The sequence below is a fragment of the Aethalodelphis obliquidens genome, unplaced genomic scaffold (genome assembly GCF_003676395.1).
Source record: "Aethalodelphis obliquidens isolate GAN/ISIS:26980383/991018 unplaced genomic scaffold, ASM367639v1 scaffold3, whole genome shotgun sequence".
In the NCBI taxonomy this organism is placed as follows: domain Eukaryota; kingdom Metazoa; phylum Chordata; class Mammalia; order Artiodactyla; family Delphinidae; genus Aethalodelphis; species Aethalodelphis obliquidens.
Genome location: NW_020837947.1, coordinates 47,578,595 through 47,601,268, shown reverse-complemented (window position 1 = coordinate 47,601,268; position 22,674 = coordinate 47,578,595). Strand labels below are relative to the sequence as shown.

The 22,674-nt window shown below is 35.9% G+C and overlaps 1 protein-coding gene across 3 annotated transcripts in view; it reads right to left on the bottom strand.

Annotated features, from left to right (window-relative positions):
• Window positions 1–280: 280 nt before the first annotated feature.
• The window catches only part of REV3L (REV3 like, DNA directed polymerase zeta catalytic subunit), a 183,636-nt gene continuing 161,242 nt past the window's right edge, over window positions 281–22,674 (bottom strand). For 2 of the 3 annotated variants that reach the window (XM_027088496.1, XM_027088475.1), the window contains 7 exons: window positions 19,354–19,463; window positions 15,167–15,281; window positions 10,969–11,106; window positions 8,963–9,153; window positions 8,034–8,280; window positions 5,598–5,807; window positions 281–1,392 (listed from right to left, as the gene is read on the bottom strand). In XM_027088496.1, coding sequence (XP_026944297.1) covers window positions 1,252–1,392; window positions 5,598–5,807; window positions 8,034–8,280; window positions 8,963–9,153; window positions 10,969–11,106; window positions 15,167–15,281; window positions 19,354–19,463 — 1,152 coding nt within the window. In that variant the 3' untranslated portion in view covers window positions 281–1,251. Of the gene's footprint in view, window positions 1,393–4,006; window positions 4,090–5,597; window positions 5,808–8,033; window positions 8,281–8,962; window positions 9,154–10,968; window positions 11,107–15,166; window positions 15,282–19,353; window positions 19,464–22,674 lie in introns of all 3 variants that reach the window. The other variant, XM_027088486.1, reaches the window with a different exon arrangement.

Genomic DNA, 22,674 nt, shown 5'->3' with positions numbered 1-22,674 from the left:
TACTAAGAAAATTTTTGCTTTCCCGTTGTAAAGTCTTGGCTTCAAAATTAAGTATTATCTAAATGAATATGAACATGGATGAGAGCTAAACGTTTCCTAGACTACTTGCTCCCGTTTAAAAAAAAATCTTAAAGTTTTGGTTAGGGAATTGCAACATCAATTAGTATATAACGAGTTAAATTTACCTCATTAAAATTCAGAGAGGGTAGGGAGGATGTAACTAATGTAGGCTTATAAAACAGAAGATCATTCTATTTACAGCAAGATAAAACCACACTGCTGTATTTCGTAGTTTATTCAGTTTTAATATGGTTTCCATTATTAACTTTTAAAACAATGATTTCCAGTTTAGAAAACAATGCACTGACCACATAATTCCTTTTTTATTTTATACAGTTATACAAATATTCTAAATACACATTTTGTGTTCAAGATGATGGCAAATAAGATTAACTGTACAGTACATAAGGAAAGAAAATATTTTAAGCATATTTAGAAGCAATAGAAATGTCTATACAAAACAAGCAAAAATGGAATAAAATTTTTTATTTTTAAAGTATTGCAACAGGCCCACAGGTTTGTAACAAAAAAGTCTTTGCACAGTTCCTCACAATGCCCCATTAATAGCTAAAGCAAGACAGCGGTTTTAGAAAATAATGTTTCAAAATGCTACACATGGTACTATTGTTTGCACAGTTTGATCAAAATAACAACTCTACTCTGAGTCAAGCAAAACCTAGAGGAAATATACCAAACAACTTGAAAATCATTTGTATAAAATTCATTGCACATTATTTTACTTAGTTTGAAAAGTAAAAAAGTGTATTTACAAAATATTTCGCAGTCAAAATTATGAAGTGAATGGATATAACACGTCTTGATACAGACAGGTCAAGGAAAACACGAATGTTTTTTTAAAGAGGTTTTCAGTGCTCCTTCCACAGGGAAGTAAACATGATCTACTCAAATGGATTTACAAGATGTTATGCATACCGTAGCAAATTCGACACCTGCATTATAAAACAATGTTGAAAAGGCAAAAGGATGAGGGGTTTGTACACTGTAAGAAGTGAGCTATTCAGAGATCAACAAGTACAATTTTTAACTCAGCATAAAAGTCTTCATAGTCTTCAGATAATAGACAGACAATGAACATACTTGACTCGATGGAAGTTGAAAAAGCACCATGCACAACAGTTTAGTGGTAAACACTGAAAAAAATAGCACCTGGAATTCTGTGATATTGACAATTTAAAACTGGTCTAGTAATTGCCGGAGATATGGTGCCTTGGATAATTCTCTATTTACTCGGGAGAGTTTGTAAAGTACTGGGCAGTTCAGAGAAACACACGGGATATGTCGATCAAGGCAACCTGTACAGTTCTTGCATATCTGAAAGTACAAGAGGAGTACATCAAATGATAGGAAAGTTTCTATCTAGATGTATAAACAACAAACTTTTATAATCCCTCCTTTATGACCCACCACAGATTACAGGCAGACATATGGCACATATTACAGAAAGTTTCATTAATTTTCATTTCTTTGAAGCATAGCCAACCCTAAGTTGACACATTTCTAAAGGATATTATTTCACAAACCACAGAGCACAAAATTCCCTAAGGATTCATTTCATCCCAAAGATCAACTTTCATTTATGGTAGAATCCTATTATATTAACATACACATAATAGGCTACCCAATTACCATTCAAAGACTGTCTCTTAAATGTGCTTATGTACACTATTCTTTCAAGTTACTCATATTAAACATTTTGTATGCCAATCATAAAAATGTTACCCACTTTCTTATTTCAGAAGAGAAAATGCCAGTATGGGGAAAAAAAATCAAAGCATGTGAATTTGAAAGTAGTAGTGCAGACCAGTAGTTTCAACCCTGGCTTACATACATGAGCCTAAAAATAGACTAATGCCTCAGCCCCATCCCAGACCAATGAATCAGGATCTCTGGGCATAAGAGCCTAAGAATCTGTACATTTTAGGGTTCTCAGGTGATTCTAATGTATAATGAGATCTGATCTAAAGGAAAATAATAAATCATAAGGCAATTTTTAAAGAGAAGCATTATAATGTCTTACCCAGTGATCAGATTTTAATATGTAAAGTCTAAAGTTATACATACAGTTTAAAAAATTGATAAAACATGAAAAACGTTAAAGGCTACTAGTGAGGGCCCCAAGGGTCAAGAAAATATATGCTGATTTTTTATGTGAATAGTGTATCCAAGTGATTAAAAAAAGGGATAGCAAATAGCAGCTACCATACTAACCTTTTAAGAGAGAAATCAGATCTGCTCCACTTAATTCTCTGATCTGTATCTAACAGCTTCTGTTTTAGAGGTCTCACAGGGCAAACAATTTTTGTTCTTTGCGCCAGTATCTTCCAGTCAATTGAAAGGCCCATTTTTCTGAGCACGCTGGTTACTGTACCAGTATTATGATACTGCCACAAGCAAACTACTGAGAGCCCTGTGCTTCAGCATGCTCTCTTGAAGAGTAAGTGTGCTGCTGTTCTACTTTGAAGACTTTCACTAATTAGATCTCTGCCAAGAGACTCAAACCTACTCCCAAATATGGAATGTCTGCACTGCAGCTCTATGTACTGCAGCTACATTCAGGTGCCAGGACAAACTGATAAATATTTATGCACTTGCTGTGCTTGCCTGATAAATAAACCAGGATGGAATTAATTGCCTCACTAAATTTAACTCAATGTTTAGTTTCAAGATCCTTTACTGGTGATTTAAACCCCGAGCAGCTTACGTTTAAAACTTTAAACACCACAACCTGGAAACTTGCATTTTAGCAAACGTAAAACAAAAACTGCTTTAATATTTAATGATTCTTTTTGCTATCCTTTGGTTTACTTTGTTTTTTAAAAAATTTTCAGTCAGATGCTTAAGTTCATTTTTTATTAAAAGTGTTTAAGTTGATGAATTTTTCTTTGAGATCTGCTATGGTTGTCTAGAATTTATATGTGTTGTTTGTTTAACAGGGAGTGTTAAAATTTCCAAGTAGAAGGATCATTTTGTTTTCTGAGTTTATAATTAACTTACTAGCTTTATAGAATTGTATTGATAAAATGCTTGTAATACTTCAACCTTCTGAAGTTTATTAAGGTTTTCTTTATAGACTAAAATATGTTCAATTATTTAACATTCCATAAACAGTTGAAAAGAAGGTGTAGTCTCTAATGTTGGATAAGGTCTATCTTATAATGTTGTGTAGATCTTTAATAATTGTACTGATTTCTGATCACTTGACTGGTCTTGGGCTGAGAGGTGTATCAAATCTATTACTAATGTTTCTGACAATTTCTCATTTTATCTCCTGTAATTTCTGCTTTATGAAAATTCCTACAGATGATTTAGTGCACAGGAGACACACATTTTAATCCTCTTAGGAAAAAAACAATCCTAAAGTTAAAATATCCCTTTAAAGATGATGAACCATCCCTATTTTAAACAGCATTACTTTTAAAACTGCATTTTTATAAGAAATAAGACCTAATATTGAAGGAAGGTTGTGGTTAAATTGATGGCACCAACTAGCATAGTGCATGTTGCTGGGGACAGAAGACAGTAAGGTCCAGGGAAGAGGCCACTCACAGCCTCTGACGTCAGTGGAGCTCTGGAGGTCCTGCCCATGTTTGCACCTTGTACTAGATGCCAACTAGGGAATTTTCTATGAGGGCTGGTTGCTGCCATTGGGGTAGTAACCTAAAAAAAACAGAAGCTGGGGTCACCCAGTGACTAGTGGTTGTACTAACCAGAACCACTAGTACAAAGTGGTACAAAAACTGGGACAGAGTGGCTGCAAATTGGTTGGCAGTCACTCCAGTGACTTACTGCTGCTTTAACTGTGCATTCAGCAAGAAGCTGTTTCTTCACTTAATACATGTGTTCGACCCACCATGGGCTGGACTCTGTGCTAGGCACAGCCAACTCAGCAAGGGAAGGGCAGGGCCTCTGCCCTCACTGGGCTCACTTTCTCTTCGGTGGGGAAGCTCGAGCTAGTGTTGAGAATGGACAGGATGGCGGGGGATCAGGGTAGGAGGCTGTTGCAGGAGTCTGGGGAGAGATAACGGTGGTTGGACTAGGATGGTAACATAAGGGAAGGAGAAAGTGAGCGTACTTAACAACTATTTAGGAGAGGGAAAAGCCACTTTATCATTTCAGTAAGCTAGGCTTCTGTGATTGCATCAAAATAATCATACCTTGAGATCTTACTGTCCTTAATGAAATCTGTTTAATGCATTCTGGATGACTGGCTATACACTATACAACTTAAGAGTTTTCTGCCAGTGCAGAATAGCAGCTAGAATGGTGCAGAGGAAACAGTGTCTACTTTAAAGAGCCTAGTCTCTCAAGAGATGGTTTCTCTCCCTTTTCAACTGTGTGGCAGCTAGGTTGTCCTCCTAGGAGGTTGTGGATACTCTGACTTGGTTCAAAAGCCTTTTTACCTTGAGGGGCATGGTGTAGAACCTGGCCTTTACATAGGTGGTTGGATTACATTAGGCATATGAACAGACGAGCTGCCAGGAGTGGTCGTTTAGGAGAATTCACAATGGTAGAGCTAGATAGGACCTAGGAAAGAGCATCAACCCACATTCTGAGAAAACTGGGGCCAGAGGACATGCCAGTACTATGAAGTCCAGACTGGAATCCTGATGTTCTTACTATCAGCTTGATTAATTTTCCACTATATCACACTGCCTTTCAATTATTTGGTTGGTTTTAAAACCCTCCAATAATAACCTTATATATTGCTCTTCTAAAGACAAAACAAACAAACTCCACCTCAAAATTGTTATTCTCTCGCCTGAAAGCTAAAATTGCAACTTGAAACATGATGCTATAAGAAGATATAATCAGTCCTTTAAGAAATATACTACTTTAAAAAAATGTGCTATAATATTTTTTCCTTTAGATTTAATTTTCTAACTTATTTCAAGAGATTCCTATTGTTTATTTCTGCTGGAATTCCACATTTGAAAAATTATCTCTGCATTTCATGTCTGTATCCCATCTCGGCTGCTTATTACCAGTGGAACATGGGGCAAATTACTTAATCCCTCTGTGTCAGTTTACTCATCTGTAAGAGGGCCTAGAACAGCCAGCCTCTGGCAGATAGGAAGATTAAATCATGTTAACTGTTAATTTTCTATCTTGACTCTCAGAATTGCAAACCTTCCAAGTTTACTAGCAATTCTCTAGGAAAACCAGATTTTTATGAGAATGGTAAGTAGATATGGTAGACAAAGCAATTAGTACTTTTCTTTCTTTTTTAGAAATACTATTATAAAAGAAATTGGGTGGCTGGACATTGTAGTTCTATGGTTCTAATAAACATAATACACTATTCTATAAAAACAAAAACTAAATTATAAAACAAATTTAGCCATTTTTAATAGTTTAGTTCAATTATGATATTTTTAGGAAGTTTATTAACTTAGAATCCTTATTCCACTTTCACACCAGAGTTTCACACCTTACACTACACCTCCCTCAAGAGTTGACTACATTTCCCTGAAGAATCAGATTGCTTGGGATTCTGGGTCTTTTGAACAAGGTTGTACCTTTACAAGTTGCTCCTGCTGACGTTCCAACTCTCGAATTTCTTGGTTAAGGATGACTGCAACATGCTGAGGTTGGCTGCGACAGTTACTACAGATGCCGTGCTGAGTCAGGTCATCACACACAGGGCAGTGTAAGGTAGTAAAGTATTGTGAGATAGTGCCTTTCCGCCCTTCAGGTTCACTTCGAGAGGAGCTGGTGGCTTTCTGGATCTATAAAAACAACAGTTCAGAAAAACATCAATTCAGAAATAAGTCTGAGCCAGCTTCATAGCAGAGTGGCTATTCTCATGCTAATTACAGGTTTACTAAGGCATTATTTCATTTGTTCAACAAATAGTGAATAGCTACTATATGTCAGGCACTGTTCTAGACAGTGGGGCTATAGAAAAGAACAAAGTCGTTCCTTTACACTTTAATATCATCAGATAATATTGTTTTGTTTTCATTTTTTGGGAAAAAATAGTCTCAAGAGGCACAAACTTCCAGTTATAAAATAAGTAAGTCATTGGGATATAATATACAGAATAGGAAATATAGTCACTAATATTATAATAAATTTAAATGGTAACAGATAACTAGACTTTATCATGGTGATCATCTCAATGTATATAAATGTCAAACCACTATGTCGTACACTTGAAACTAATACCAGATTGTATGTCAATTATACTTCAATAAAAAAGAAAAATAGTCTCCTGTCACTCGGTTTTTTTTTTTTTTTTAATTTATTTATTTTTGGCTGCGTTGGGTCTTTGTTGCTGCGCACGGGCTTTCTCTAGTTGTGGTGAGCGGGGGCTACTCTTCGTTGCAGTGCGTGGGCTTCTTACTGCGGTGGCTTCTCTTGTGGAGCACAGGCTCTAGGTGCTCAGGCTTCAGTAGTTGTGGTGCATGGGCTTGGTTGCTCCGCAGCGTGTGGGATCTTCCCGGACCAGGGATCAAACCCATGTCCCGTGCATTGGCAGGCGGATTCTCAACCACTGCGCCACCAGGGAAATCCCTGTCACTCAGTTTTCTGGTTGAGATATGTAGATGTATGAGATCATATGGGGGCAGTGGAGATCACAGAGGACAGAGGAAGAAATCCAGGTTAAGAGTATATACTGTTTAAGGCTGTGCAATTTGGGCCATGGCAGCAAGGTAAGTGGAAGGTTAAAAATAACTTGTTAGGCAGTAAAGTGCAAAATTCAAGTAAAAGTAAACCTGGAACATTTCAAATGAAATTAGATACATGTTCCCTAATCATTCCTCATTTGAAGTAATACTGGTTTCAGAGATGTCTTCTGATATTCTTTTTCACACTGAAATAACATCATCTTACAATCATACCCTTGGTGTACTCCCTTGCTGTCTTATAAGGCACTCTGCATAAAAGTTATTAGGTCAGCCCTTTATAAATGCCATTGTTTTAACATTCTTGCTGGTGATGAAATGAAAAATAGTAATAGCTTTGTGGCATAGAGCCAGGACACAGCATTACAGATGTTGGCCAGCACAGATTCTCTGAAGCACAGCTTCAACCTCAGTTTCCCAGCTTATTCTTTTCCTTGAGGCCTTAAGTGCTCACTGAGAAAGTAAAAATAATTTAATTATCAACTTTTATCAGTTTTCCTGCATACCCTCAGCCTTTCATAGTCTGAGCAAATGACAGCAGATCTAATTCTAAACATCAGATAACAACTGCTACTCTCCTAGAGTAATGTATCCCAGATTATTACAGAACCACAAATCGTTCCTTCAGGCTTCTAATGGGTAAACTAAGAAAAAAAGTTCAAGCAAAACTCCCTTTGGTAAGATTCCACATTGCATGTTTTACTTTAGTAACGTGCTATTTTAACATTATTTCCTTAGTCTGGTTTCTGCAGGAATATGTCTAGCTACTACATCCTATACATTTCTTAAACACCCATTTTGAAGGGATTTTTCTGCTCTCCTTTGTTCAATTTTTTTTTTTTTTTTTTTGCGGTACGCGGGCCTCTCACTGTTGTGGCCTCTCCTGTTGCGGAGCACAGGCTTCGGACACGCAGGCTCAGCAGCCATAGCTCATGGGCCCAGCTGCTCCGCAGCATGTGGGATCTTCCCGGACCGGGGCACAAACCCGTGTCCCCTGCATTGGCAGGTGGACTCTCAACCACTGCACCACCAGGGAAGCCCCTCCTTTGTTTAATTTTTATTAGCTGCTTTGAGTTATTTTATAGTTAAGTGTTTACCATTGATGTAGTTTTGGATTTAATCTTCTATAATTTGGCCAGTCTGACAGAAGCTGGGAAGGTGTTTGTAGAAAACTAAACCAGAAAAATGTAGCACCTTTGTTGGTATAGGATAATAAAGCATTTGCTTTGCTCTGATAGCATGTCAATAAAATCTTTAGCTCTACTGAAAATTGTAAGTGAATTCTCTCTTTAGAGTCACAGCACAGGTACTATTTAGTAGGCTTACCCTTGGTAATTCATGATACCAGTTGAAGACATCAATACCAATAAGTGAGAAGATTCTTGCCAGGGGTGGAAGGATTTGCTTGGTGATATAGTAAGTGGCATTCAGTCTCAGAGTCGGGTCCTGCAGGACTTCCACTGGGCGCCTTACCAGCTGGATAAGTGGTACTCCAGGGGTCCCATAAATGATGACATATGGCACTCGTTCCCCAACTCGAGGCTCAGAGCGCCGATCATAAGTAAGCATTTTCCTATTTAAATCCAAATAAAATAGTCACTCAAAGACTGTCATGGAAGGCATCTTTCCAGAAAATTAAATGAGAATTAAACAATAATGAAACCATGAGAAATCAACAAGGGGAACCTTCAAGTAACTTTTTTGACAACTGTATACACTTCACTTAGTTGGCACCAAGTGGATATGCTGTGAGAATTTAATAAAACTTACTTTGTAAATTACTGTTACATGGAGAACAATGAGTTGGCAGATATCAACTACCTTAAATTGTTTTCTATCCCCTAAGACTAAGAATTAACTATTGTAAATCTAATAATGGAAGATAAAATTTAGCTGATTAGATGATCTGATTCTAGAATGATACCATCTCAGTGCTTTGGTAAATGAAAATTAAGGACTACCTAGTGATTCTGATATGGGAAAAACAATCAATTCCAGCTCTGTATCAGATTACAATTTCACTAAATTTAGTTTCTGCAGGGAAGGCCAGAAGAGGAGCTCTTTCTTCTTCTTTAGAACTTGCAACGTATGGGGGTCACCCACTCACTTTAGTAAGTCTTCATGTGGGCAGGGGAATAGACAATTGTGTATCTGTGCCTGCAGACTGGGTGTCTATTAATCTACTCCAAACCATTCCAAATCCCAGGACTACACTTACTAGGTATTGGGGGTTGTGCTGTTGTGCACATCATTACCTTGTAAGTTCCAGGGCTGGCACACATGCGCCAGGTTTGTAAGAGGCACTTCCTCTGTATTCCTTTGCAAAGATAAAATCTTGTATGCTGGCCTTTCCTTCCAGAAGCTTCATACATTGTCGTTGAACATACTGTTTAATTAAACTTATATCTCTTGTTTCAAATAGCAGCTTCAGAGAACGCTCAAGTATCTTTAAAAAAAAATGGATATGCTCATAAGGATAAAATATCCCCCAATATATTTCATCATTGCTGTTATACTTTCAATTACGTTAATTACTGAAACTTGCTGATCTGTCTGAACAATCTGCTATTTACAATGACTAGATAATAAAAATTATTGAAACTGGAAAATATTTTGGAGACTTTATTTAACTTGTGATTTCTAAAAATAGAGTATTATGTAGTTTGAGGAAAATCATATCGGGATGACATGCAGATGAAACATTTGCTGTGTGTGATGAGCAACACGAAACATTTAAGTTGTCTTAAATAGCCAAGAACACTCCAGGCACAAAAAGCCAGACATCGTTTCATGTATTAACCCTATTATAGAAAGGGCTGGATTCAGGTGGACAGAGAGAAGTTTAAACATAACCAAGCAGTGAAATAAAGTTAAACATCACCAAGCAGTGAAATAAAGTCAGTCTTTTTGCCTTTTTATAGTGTCAGTAAATATATACTAACTGTGATAGAATTTTCTGTGCTGGAGTATCTCTACTAGAAAATGACTGACATGCAGTAGATTTATGCAGTGGAATGAATTTAAATTAGTTCCAGGTGAAAGCTCTGTATCTTATTCTGAGTACTGGAATCCATACATATTTATACAAGAAGTTGCTAACTTAGCCAAGGCACCATTCTTCCCTCAGAGGAAGAATGCACTGGATATCTTTTCCAGAAACTAGTATTAAAAAATATCTCAAATTTACATAATGTTATATGTGACATACTATGTTGCTATCAATCTATTATGCTTTTAATGCTCTCGTAAAACTCAGTGTATAGAGTGCTATTCCATTTATACGATTTATTTTTGGTTTGTTATAGAAGGAATCTGGGCCTGAATAAAGAAAAAATAAATATGAGATACTATGGTTGAGAAATTTAGCTAATTTATATTACCATTGTTCAGAAATCTCCCTAACTTGTATTTGGTAACCCAAGTAAACAGAATTTCAGTTAATCTAGGATGGATTACATTACTTATGAAATTTCTCTGTTCAGTTTCCCTTCTTTATCCTGCTCCATAGCTTTTGGATGTTGCCATATATCATCTCTAGGTGATTAGACAGGAAATTTTTATCAAGTTCAAGTGTTGTTTTTTAGCAATTGTGATAAAAGGTAAGGTGTGGGAGAAGTCAGAAACTAAGGACTTAAATAAGTTGTTTTCATTAGAAATGAAGTTCTCAAAAAATCATACAGTTCCTCTTATAGTTATACATAGTCATATAGGCTATATAGTTCCTCCACCTAGATATGTGCTTAAGGATTTGTACCGGATTCTTTAGCCACTTATTTCTTTTTTAAAATTATTATTATTATTTTTGGCTGCATTGGGTCTTCGTTGCTGCGCGTGGGCTTTTCTCTAGTTGCGGCGAACGGGGGCTACTCATTGCAAGCTTCTCATTGCAGTGGCTTCTCTTGTTGCGGAGCATGGGCTCTAGGTGCATGGGCTAAAGCATCTGCAGCACGCAGGCTTGGGAGTTGCGGCATGCGGGGTCCTAGAGCATGCAGGCTCAGTAGTTGTGGCACATGGGCTCTAGGGAGCATGGGCTTCAGTAGTTGTGGCATGTGGACTCAGTAGTTGTGGCTCTCAGGCTCTAGAACGCAGGCTCAGTAGTTGTGGCGCACGGGCTTAGTTGCTCTGCGGCACGTGGGATCTTCCCAGACCAGGGATTGAATCGTGTCCCCTGCATTGGCAGGCGGATTCTTAACCACTGTGCCAGCAGGGAAGTCCTAGCCACTTATTTCTTAAAGATGACAACAAGATAGATAAAACTTACCTTAGAAACAGCAGGGCAGGAGTCTCTTCTGACTGTTTCTATTCCTTTTGCATCAAATACTGGGTCCTTTTGATCCAATGTTTCATACATATAACCCACATACCTCTTTTTTGTTTGTAAGACACAGGGCAAATATACCTGTGACGAAATTAATAAAATATCTATCAATAACCATTTTTTTCCAACCATGAATATCTTATTTTTATATGCCTTTTTCTCTCTTTAACCAGATGTCAATTATAAAAAATTCTAAATGTGGCTTAGGGCCCAACGAATTCATAATACAAAATGAGACAACACTTGCAGGTAAAAACACACACAGTGAGTTGTTGTACTTTCTCACCACACACCCACTCCTTTACTTGCACTATCAATTTTGCTCCTTCCTCAGCTGATACTGCTCTCTCAAAGTCTTCAATCATATCTTTTCAAACAATTTAAAAAATGACTTTAAGTAACACCTATATATGGTACAAATTAAAAAGTTATAAGAGAATATACAATGAAAAGTCTACCTTCCCCTCCACAGAGGCATCCTGTTATTGATTTCCTATATATTCTTCCAGAAATATTCTATCTAAGTACATGTACTTATATACATAAGGGTAGCTTACCTTCCACATCACTCTGTACTTTGCTTATTTCATTTAATTACTTATCTTGGAGAGCATTCCATCCTGTACAAGAAAGCTCATTTTGTTTTGTAGCTACATAGCAGTCCACTTTATGAGGGTATAATAATTTTTGTAACCAGTTACCTACTATGGGTTATTTAGGATGTTTCCAATCTTTTGGAGTTACAAATAGTGTTCCAGTGAACAACCGTGCATGGATAAATCTGCAGGATAAATACCTTGAATTGGAATTCCTGGATGAATGGGTGTGTGTCCCCACCCCTTTTTATGTTACCACATTGGTCCTTTCCTCTGCCCCAAAGCTGTATCAGTAATCACACTAAATGTAAGTGGTGTAAAAAGTGTAAAAATGGTGTAGAAAGTGTAAAAATCGGTGTAAAAAATGTAACTTGTAAAAGGCAGAAATGATCAGATTAGATCCCATCAAAAAGATACAACAATATGCTTTCTACTAGAAATCCGCTTTAAATATAAGGACATAGAAAGGTTAGAAAAAAGATACACTTGTTAATACTAATCAAAACAAAGCTGTTGTGGCTATATTAATATCAGAAAAAGTAGATTTCCAGATAAGGAATATTATCAAAGATAAAAGTATCAATTTGTCAAGAAGATACATAATCATAAATGTATATGCACCTAATAAGAAAACTTCAAAATGCATGAAATAGAAACTGGCAGAACTAAAAGGAGGAAACAGGCAAATCTATGATTATACTTGGAGACTTTAGCACCTCTCTTCTAGAAATTGACAGAGAATCAGTAAGATTGTTGTTGGCTTCAACAACGCTATCAGTTAACCTAAGTGACATTATAGAACATTCCACCCAATAACCAGAATACACAGGGATTTTCAAGGTCATATGGGAACATTCACTAAGAGACCATGTGCTAGACCAAACAACGAACTGTAACAAGCTTAAAAGCATTGAAATTATATAGACTATGTTCTTTGACCACAATGGAATTAAAATTAATAACAAAAAGATGTCTGGAATATCCTTAAAAATTTGGAACTTAACACACTTCTAAATAACCTACAGGTCATTATCACTGAAGTAAATGAATAATAATAAAAGCACAAGATACCAAATTTGAAACTAAAGTAGTGTTTTGAGAGAAATTTGTTATTGTTAAACGCTTATATTAAAATTTTTTGTTTAAAATCAATGATTCAAGTTTCTAAATTAAGACAGGAAAAGAGAAGCAAACTAAACCCAAAGTTAAGTGTAAGGAAGGAGATAATAAAGAGTGGAAATTAATGATACAGTTCTTCAGAAAGTTCTGTAAATGGATAAACCACTAGCTAGAATGATCAAGGGGGAAAAAAATGGAAAAACAAATTATCAAAAGTGAAAGGGATGTTACTAAAGATTTTACAGATATCAAAATCACAATAAGGAAGTATAAATAGTTCATGCCAATAAATTTGACAACTTAGGAGAAATGGACAAACTCCTTGACAATCACAAGTTTTAAAACTGACATGAGAAGAAAACCTGAATAATATATATTAAAGATATTTAATTTGTAATTGAAAATGCCTTCCCCGCCATAAAATTTCAGGACTAGATTGCTTCACTGATGAATTTTATCAATCATTTAAGAAAAAATTTTACACACTTTTTCTTTCAGAAATTAGAACAGGAAACACTTCCAACTCATTTTATGAGGTCAGATTTTTTTTTTCCTGTCCCCAAACCAGACAAAGACAATACAAGAAAAAAACCAAAAAAACTACAGACTGATATTCATGAACATATGCATCACGATTCTTAACAAATGTCTGTTTTCTTTGAGAAGTTTTGCAGTTTTTGCTTTAATGTTTAGGCCTGTGATCTATCTCAGGTAAATTTTCACGTCTGGTGTTATTTTCTAAGGACACCATGCTCTTCACTTTGCCAGATAGGTTGAGTGTCCACAGCATCACACACATACTTCTAGAATAGCGCTCATCATCGCTCTGTTTTCTAATTTTTCTTCCCTCTCTCCCTGCAATTAGAATGCTCACTCTTCAGGGCAGATACCGTATCCAAGTCCTCTCTGAATCTCTTCTAGCACAATTCTTGCTTCAGAGTAGGTGCATGATAAACATTTGGGAGTCATGTTTGATTCTCTTCTCCCTTTTTTATCTTTTCCACACCTGCTCTCCTAAATCAACCACTTTTAACTCCTGCCCATCCTTCTTTCCATTTTCTCTTGAATTGTTTATTTTCGCTAGTTTATCTCACTACTTCAGGATATACAGGTTGCAAAAGGCATCCTGTCTTGAGATTCTTCTCTTTCCAATCCATCTCCACACCACTGTGAGGCCAGTCCTCCCCAAAAAGCTCTGTCATGCTTTTGTTTGATAAACTTTCCTGAATAAAGTTTAAACACTTTAGCTTGGCATTCAAGACACTCTATAATCTGGTCTTAACTTTATTTTTCCAGACTTCTCTCCTGCTACTCTGTATTCCCATGTTGTGCGTTTCCTACTCCATATCCTTCTATATACCACTTTCTTCTGTGCAGAATGACTGCAGCACCGTGGCTGCCTATTGAAATTCTAACCATTTTCTGAGACAATGCAATGTATACCTCCTACATGGAGTCTCCCCATCCAGCCTAGGAGGACACAATACCTTTTCTTTGCACTCTTACAATGCTTAGGGAGACTGCTTCCTAAGTTTACAATGAAAGATCATTTACATACATTTCTAATCTTTCCTTTTAGATTATTGGCTCTTAGAGGGCAGGACTGTGTCTCATGCTTCTTTGCATTCCACACCTCTCCTAGCTCAGTACGTTTTATACAGAAAGAACTAAATGCATATTTCATATCAAAGTAAAGTGAAAATAGTCGAAGGTCCTGTGGCAGACTGCATTCTCCAAAGAAATAATATCTTCTATCCCACATAGCCTTCTCACAGTGTGACTCTGACATTTTTCCCATTAAGAGATGGGGACCTATGTTCCCTCTCAAATCTAGACAGGCTATGATGCTATATGATTTTAAGACTAGGTCATAAAAAGCAAAATGGCTTTCATCTGGTTCCCTTTGGGACGTTCATTCCTAGAACTCAGCTATCATGCTGTGAGGAAGAACAAGTAGCCCCAGGGAAAGGCCAAGTGTAGGTGTTCCAGCTCACAGCCCCACCTGGTGTCCCAAATGGCAGCCAGCATCAACCCCCAGACTTGAGAGTGAGCAAGCTTCAGGTGATTTCAGTCCTTAGCTGTCAGCTAAGGACCTAAACGTTGTGGAGCAGAGACATGCCATCCCAGCTGCACCCTTCATGAATTCCTGACCCATAAAAATCTGTAAGCTCAATAAAATGGTGCTTGCTTTACACCATTAAGTTTGGGGTTACACAGCGATAGTTAACTGGAATAGTCTTTTCATTTCTTTATATAAGACATTACAAAAAAAATTGAGAAAATTATACAAAAATAAGGGAAAAATACTTTAACACTTTCACAGACCCATATACCATTATAAAATCTGAAAATGTATTGAAAAAGTCAGAAATCTACAGAAGGTATATGAATTTTATATGTGGTTAGTAGTATTACATTTCTCTTACCTTTTCAAACTTCAATTTCACTGGTTTAGGATTGGTAGCAGTTACAGCTTCAGCAATTTCCTGACCAATCTTAAAAGACTGCTCCTTAGTGGCTCCTTTCAGTAGCACAAACATACTAAGAGGATTAAAAATAAAGTAGGGTAATGAGGAAGGCATTGTAACAAAAAAAAATCTCATCAATAGTAACTTTCCTGGATAATACTGTAAAACCAAGGAAAACCTTTTTTTCCCCCTTACTCTTCCTTATTAAGTTGCTCCCAACCTGAGTTTTCTTGTTTTGTCACACTTTCCTGTGTGCTCACGGTGTATCTTGTTACAGATCTTTAAGACATCTAATGTTTCTAGTTTAGCTACACACAGAACAGCTGTCACAGCTGGCAAGAAGGTCTTGGGTCATTCCTATACATTTACAGCTTTCCATGACACACAATTATGTCAGTCACAAAATAAAAGATGATGACTATAAAGAAATGGAAAATTTACTTGTGATATGGAACCACCCAACTTAGAAAAGAACACATGTATATTTTGTAAAATATGTTCATTGAAGAACAGTTAGAAAACACAAAAAGGCACAAAGAAAACAGCCATTTATAATCTCACCATTCAGAAAAAAGACACTAGAAGGCTTTTGTGTACATCTGTAAATCTTTTCTCATTTGGAATCACAGATCATACAGTTTGATAACTTTCTCCTTTCATTTAATGGTATATTGTGAACACTTTCCCATGTCACTTCTTTTACATTATTTTAACAGTTGTACTGTATTTCAATGTATGGATATAGTATAATTTAACCAAACCCCTACCACTGGAAATCTAAGTCATTAAATTTTTTTTCTAATATTTAATATATAATAATAACTTGGCAAGCTATGTCCTTAGAATAAATTCCTAGAAGAGGAATTTCTAGATAAGTGGTATATACTAAAAATATTTTTTGAAAGATAATGTGAAACTGAAGTCCAGAAAGATATTTCTGACATACAATCCCACCATCAGTATATGCAGGTCAAGAGGGAAGGATTTCTAATACGGATTAAAAAAAATCTAATATGAAAAATACTAAAAAATAACTGATAAAAGTACTGGGCATTTTTTCCTAATATAATCCAGCTAACTCTGTAATAGCACTTTACATTTCAGTATATACCACAATCTGAGACCAAAAGAAGTAATGGCGAATAAATATACTTAAGAATAGAGATTATAAAGCTGATCTTCATTTATAACTTTAGTGGAAAGACATTAAATAGTAGAAATGAATACTATCTTGAAACATGGACTTTAAGATTCTTGGAGCCACATAAACCAATCTTATTATTTCTTAAATGCTTTTATATTGGACTTTCAGTCTCATTTGGATGGTTTTTTTTGAAAAGCTCTTTCTCTGCCAATATTGCAGATAGTACTTGTGTTAGAGTTTGATCTGAAAAGCTTAAGGAGTATTTATTTAATATTACTTAAGGCCTTGAAAATAAAAATTTATCAATCTGAATTAATTTTAACATAACACACAACAAATAGGCCTTAGATAGCTAATTATACTTTTAAGCTAGGCTATATTCTGAACCACCTAAAGCTTTTTATAATATTTTCTTTCTAGGCCCATCTGATGCTCATTATACCAGTAGAGCCTTTAAAAAAATAGATTATTACAAAATTTCCTTTTGAAACATTATTTAAAGAATCAACTTCATTGAGATATAATTTGCATATAATAAAATGAATACATTCTAAGTGTACAGTTCCATGAATGTTGACAAACGTATAGGCTTGCTAATGGGCTGAACTGTGCCCCTTAAATTCATACGCTGAAAACCTTAACCCCCATTGTGAATGTGACTGTATTTGGAGATAGGGCCTTTAAAGAAATGATTAAGTTAAAATGACGCTCTAATTTAGGTGGTTAGGGTGAGCCTAATCTGGTGTCTTTATAAGAGGAAATTACACAAAGAAACACCAAGAATGTACATGAACAGAAGAAAGATCATGTGAGCACAGCTAATCAAGCTAATGCCTTGATCTTGGACTTCAAACCTTTAGAACTGTGAGAAAATAAATTTCTGTGCTTAAGCCACCAAATCTGTGACAGCCCTAGAAAATTAATATATTTGTGTAACTACCACCGGAATCAAGATATAGGGACATTTTCATGACCCCATAAAGTTCCCTTGTACTCCTTTGCAATAATTCTCCACTCCACTCCCAGCAACACATGACCAGCTTTCAATTACTATAGATTAGTTTTGTCTTTCAAGAATTTTATATAATATACAGTACATACTTATGTCTGGCTTCTTTCACTCAGCATATTTTTGAGATACACCCATGTTGCTAAAGTAGCAGTAACTGGTTCCTTTTTATTGCTGAATAGTACTCCATTGTATGGATATGCTACATTTGTTCATCCATTCATCTGCTGATGAACATTTGGACTGTTTGCAGTTTTGGACTATCAGAATAAAACTGCAATGAAGAGGTGCATCAAGTCTTTGTGTGGACCTAAGTTTTCATTTCTCTTAGGTAAATACCAAGGATTAGGATTGTTGAGTCATGCTAAGGGGGTATGTTTAACTTTAGATGTAAATGCCAAACTTAAAAAACAAAGATTATTATGCTTAAAATGTTCAGATGCAATAATGAATTGAAGTGTTTCTACACACATTTCTATAAAGCTCTAGAACAGGGAAACTAAGCTATGGTAATAGAAATCAGGTAAGTGGTTGCCTGGGGGTAGGGGATGAAAGTGAGAGACTGACTGCAAAGGAGCATGGCAGAACTTTCTACAGTGATAGAAATATTCTATATCTTGACTGGGGTGGCAGCTGATTACATGGGTCTATACATTTTGTATATTGAACTATGTACTTTTTTGTTAAAAATTATACCTTGATAAAGTTGATAAAAAATTAAAGGAACACATACTTTACATCTTAAAAGTTATTATAGGGTATATATTTGAGATTTTACCTAGTAGTAAAACAGTGGGTTTTGGCCCCACAAACTCAACAATTTAAAGTTTAACTTTCTCCTCTTCCCTAAATATTTTGTGAGGAGGTCTGCTAACAAGGTGAAAAACTATGTTCCAGTAATTTTTATTTTGCTAGACTATTCAGCAGAAGTGGTTTTACAGAGCAGTGAAATACCCAAAGTCAAAGTGAGGAGTGGCTTTTGACGGGGAACAGTAGAGACTATGGATAACTGGGGCCTGGATAACTTGAAACTATCCCCACCTGCTGATAATGAAACAGCTGCTATAGGAGGAAAGGTCTCATTCAGCATTAATATGATTATGCTGATTGTATATGCATTAAAAAACTGGAGAAGATTAAATGCTGTTTAAAGATTACCTAGAAGCTATTTTTAGTGATTAGAAGCATTATCTCTGCTTGCTCCACTGCACTGTAAAGTGATCAGAGCTCCTGAGGCAAGTGCTCTTAGAATGATCGCACTGTGACTCTAAGCGCTCAATATGAAAAAAATTTCAGACTCTAAGAAATTTGCATAATACCTATATTGTAGAAAAATTTTAGTAAGTCGTATAAATAAGATGTTACATAAATAACTGGGCCCTGAAAAATATCAAAGCAAGCAAGCAGGCTGAGGTTATTCAGGATTCAAAGGCAGTTCTATACTTTGGATAGAATGGGCTTCAGGATGATGGGCTTCAGGAAGTCTGTGAGCCTCTGGAATCAAATGGAAAATGTATCTGGAATCTGCACTGTTTATAGAAGAAGGTCAACAGATTTTGGGGCCCAGTGAAAAGTTAACCACTCACATCTTTGGCAACTGTGTTTCAAAAACAGTTTGATTATTTTAAGATATATATTTAAATTCAGAGAGCTGCAGCTATCTGAGGGATTCTTCACATTAAAAGCTGTTTCTTTAAACAGATTAGACTCCTGTGTATGCAGTTTTTACAGATCCCTATCTACTTGGCTACCTGGAGGGATGCCTTGGGAATTTTCGCACTCTGTGGCTCAGGTCATATACATTTTCTGTCTCTTAAGATCATATCTGGTAAATCAGGACCTGTGTTAACTCCAATCACAAGATCATAAGGACTGAAAAGAACTTAGGTAGAACTCTATTTTTAGGAAGGATTACCCTTAAGCCATTCCACACACTGAAATGAGTATCTGAGGAGATGCAAGAAGACAACTACAAAACAGAAAGTTCATTACCTGTCAGTATCACCATATACAACCCTAGCACCCCATTTCTTGGTATCATTCACCAGTTTAATAGCTTGTTCCAAGGTTTCTCTGGCTTTGTGAACAATACTATCACCAACCTGTTGGTACAAACACATTGAAAATAATTTCTTAATGTAGTTTAGTATAAGACAACAGACTTTAATATATAATACTTAACTTTAATTATTAAATATTTCTAAAAATGAAACAAGGAGAAAAGAACATTAAAAAAAACAAAAATCACCAGTGCCATCATTCTTTCTACAAGTACTCAAGAAGAAAATGAGATGAATGAATAATTTAAAAGAAACCAATCAATATACAGACTTGCCTGTGAGTGTATCAGTGAGTACAATGGACTGTACTATATACATAGCTACATTTGATCCTAGAAGAAAAAGCCTTATTTATTCAAGGACTTTCTAAAATGCCTTTATAACCAACTAAGCAGGAAATTACACTATGTATGTGCATGTGTGTCTTTCAAAATTTTTCTGTTGGAGTGTTATGATCATTTCTTTCAGTATCAGTAAAGCTTATGCTGAACCTATATCTCAGTGATCGGTTATACATATTTTTTAGATGACACTAAATATTGATACAAGGAAAAATGCATAATTATATGATAGAAAATATATTACAAGGGTTCAATTTAAATCAAGTAGGCAGATATATGTCTAAGTTCTTTCATTGGTGATTGAGTTTTAACAGTGATCATGGCATAAGTTGACAAAACAAGAAGATGGTGGATCTTGACAAATATGAGAAGCAGGCCAATTATATTTCATAGTTAAAGAACTTACGGAGACTAGTATAGCACTGCTGCTTCATTTATCAAACTCACTAAAGCTAAGGGTTGGGGAAACTGCCATTCAGCATAAATGGAACATTACTTTTTAAAGTTTTAAAATAAGAATTATGCACTTTTTCTTTTGTGTTAAGACGCAAACAGTATTTATAATGATCTTTCCCCTTTTACTGTAAAGTTTGAATTATCTGAACTAAATGCAGGATTGAATAATACTTATTTTAAAAGGCTGTTTAAAGTCATTTACACAGGAAATATTAAGTGTATGAACAAAGGAATAAATAAAACACTGATAGCAGAAACTTAATTTGGGTTTTAAATTAAGATCATGAATCCTGTTGAGACCTTTAGTGCATTAGAAAACCTTGAGAATATGAACTATAGCCTAATACATTAAAAAAAAAATCAGGTCACCTAATTGAAATTCAAGTTTGAATAAAATATTCAATCTGTCATCTTCTGCCACTTTCACACAAGATAAAAATATGTGACAGCAAATAGCTAAATGGGTGAGCCATAGAGTGTTAGAGTCCAATATGCTTTTGAGATATACACATACAAATACACACATATACTGGTCCTAAATGTCTGCCTCCTGCTGTCTAGACTGACCCATTTAAGCTATATCTGGAAGAGTCAGAACTATTTTGCAGCTGGCCCTGAAGTCCATGCAGTATGAAGGACTTAGAGGCATGAGAGGGAGGAGCAAGGGGGGGTGGCGCAGTGGGAGAGAAGGAGTGGCAATTACATTAAAACTGATTCTGCTACTTTGTGTCATAGTTCCTAATTTGAAAAACATTACAGGGCCAAGAGACTGGATTTAAAAAGAGGAAATTAATTGATTTCACAATTCAGGCAATGGTTGGGATCCTGAAAAGTCATAATATAAGAAAAATATTTAAAGTAAAAGTTCTCTGAAAAGAATGTTGGTAAGGATGTGGAGAGAAGGGAACCACTCCTGCACTGTTGGTGGGAATGTAAATTGGTGCAGCCATTATGGAAAACAGTATGGAGGTTCCTCAAAAAATTAAAAGTAGAACAACATATGATCCAGCAATTCCACTTCTGGGTATTTATCTGAAGGAAACAAAAACACTAACTGGAAAAGATATTTGTATCCCCATGTTCACTGCAGCATTATTTATAATAGCCAAGACATGGAAACAAGCTAAGTGTCCACTGATGGATGAATGGATAAAGAAAATGAGGTTCATATACAATGAAATATTATTTAGCCATACAAAAGAAGGTAATCTTGCCGTTTGCAACAACATGAATGGACTCTGAGAGTATTATGCTTAGTGAAGTAAGACAGAGAAAGACAAATACTTTATGATCTCACTTATACGTGGAATCTAAAACAAAAAAACCCCCAAACCCCACTGAACTCATAGATACAGAGAACAGACTGGTGGTTGCCAGAAGCAGGAGGTGGCGGGGGCGGGGGGGGCGGAAATGGGTGAAGGTGGTCAAAGGTACCAACTTCCAGTTATACAATAAGTCTTAGAGATGTAAGGTACAGCATGGTGACTATAGTTAATAATAATATTGTACATTTTAAAGTTGCTAAGAGAGTAGATCTTAAAAGCTCTCATCACAAGAAAAAAATTTTAACTATGTGTGGTGAGGGATGTTAACTAGACTTATTGTAGTCTAAATGATATTGATCATTTTGCAATATTACAAATATTGAATCATTATGTTGTATATTTGAAACTAATATAATGTGTTATATCAATTATATCTCACAAAAAAAGAAAGAAAAAGAGACAATGAACAGCCAGTTGAAAAAGTTGTCAGATATACATGTATGTGTATATACAGCTTTATCATGAACAGTAAACAGTTTAGGAGAAAAATGTGAAGACATAAAATTTTTAATTTATGGAATAAACACATCGGTGACAGTGTTGAGCTGAGACAGAGACATTAACCTACAACTATTAGCTACATTACTCATTCTCTGCATTCTTACAGGAATTCTTGCTTACAAAGTCTTGTCCTTCTCTTTGATAGTCTAGATCTAGCACATTTTATGTGATCTTGGTGGTACTGTCAAATATTTTTGATTGTGTGTTCATTGAAGGAAAGCACACGGCCATAGTCAGTAGTCTATTTGCCTTTAAAGACAATAGCTTCCATTTTGACTCCACTGGAGCTAACTTGTGACATGTTCACGAGAGACCCTTTCTGTGATGCTGACAGCTTTTTCCACTAATGACTTCATAAATAAGTTAACATTATTAAATTGTGATGTTGCCATGTAAAGAAGGGCCAAACGCAAGCTTGCAGTCATTAACCTCAGAATATCTGAAAAGTCCAGGGTCAAGGAGGCAGATGTTGCTTGGCATTCAGTTTTCAACATGTTAGGTAGTAGCGTACTTCCTGGCAGAACTCCACTCCTCAACTTCTACTGCCAGATCAAAACCCCCAAATTCCTATTCTAAGGTTAGGACACACACACACACACACACACACACACACACACACACACACACACA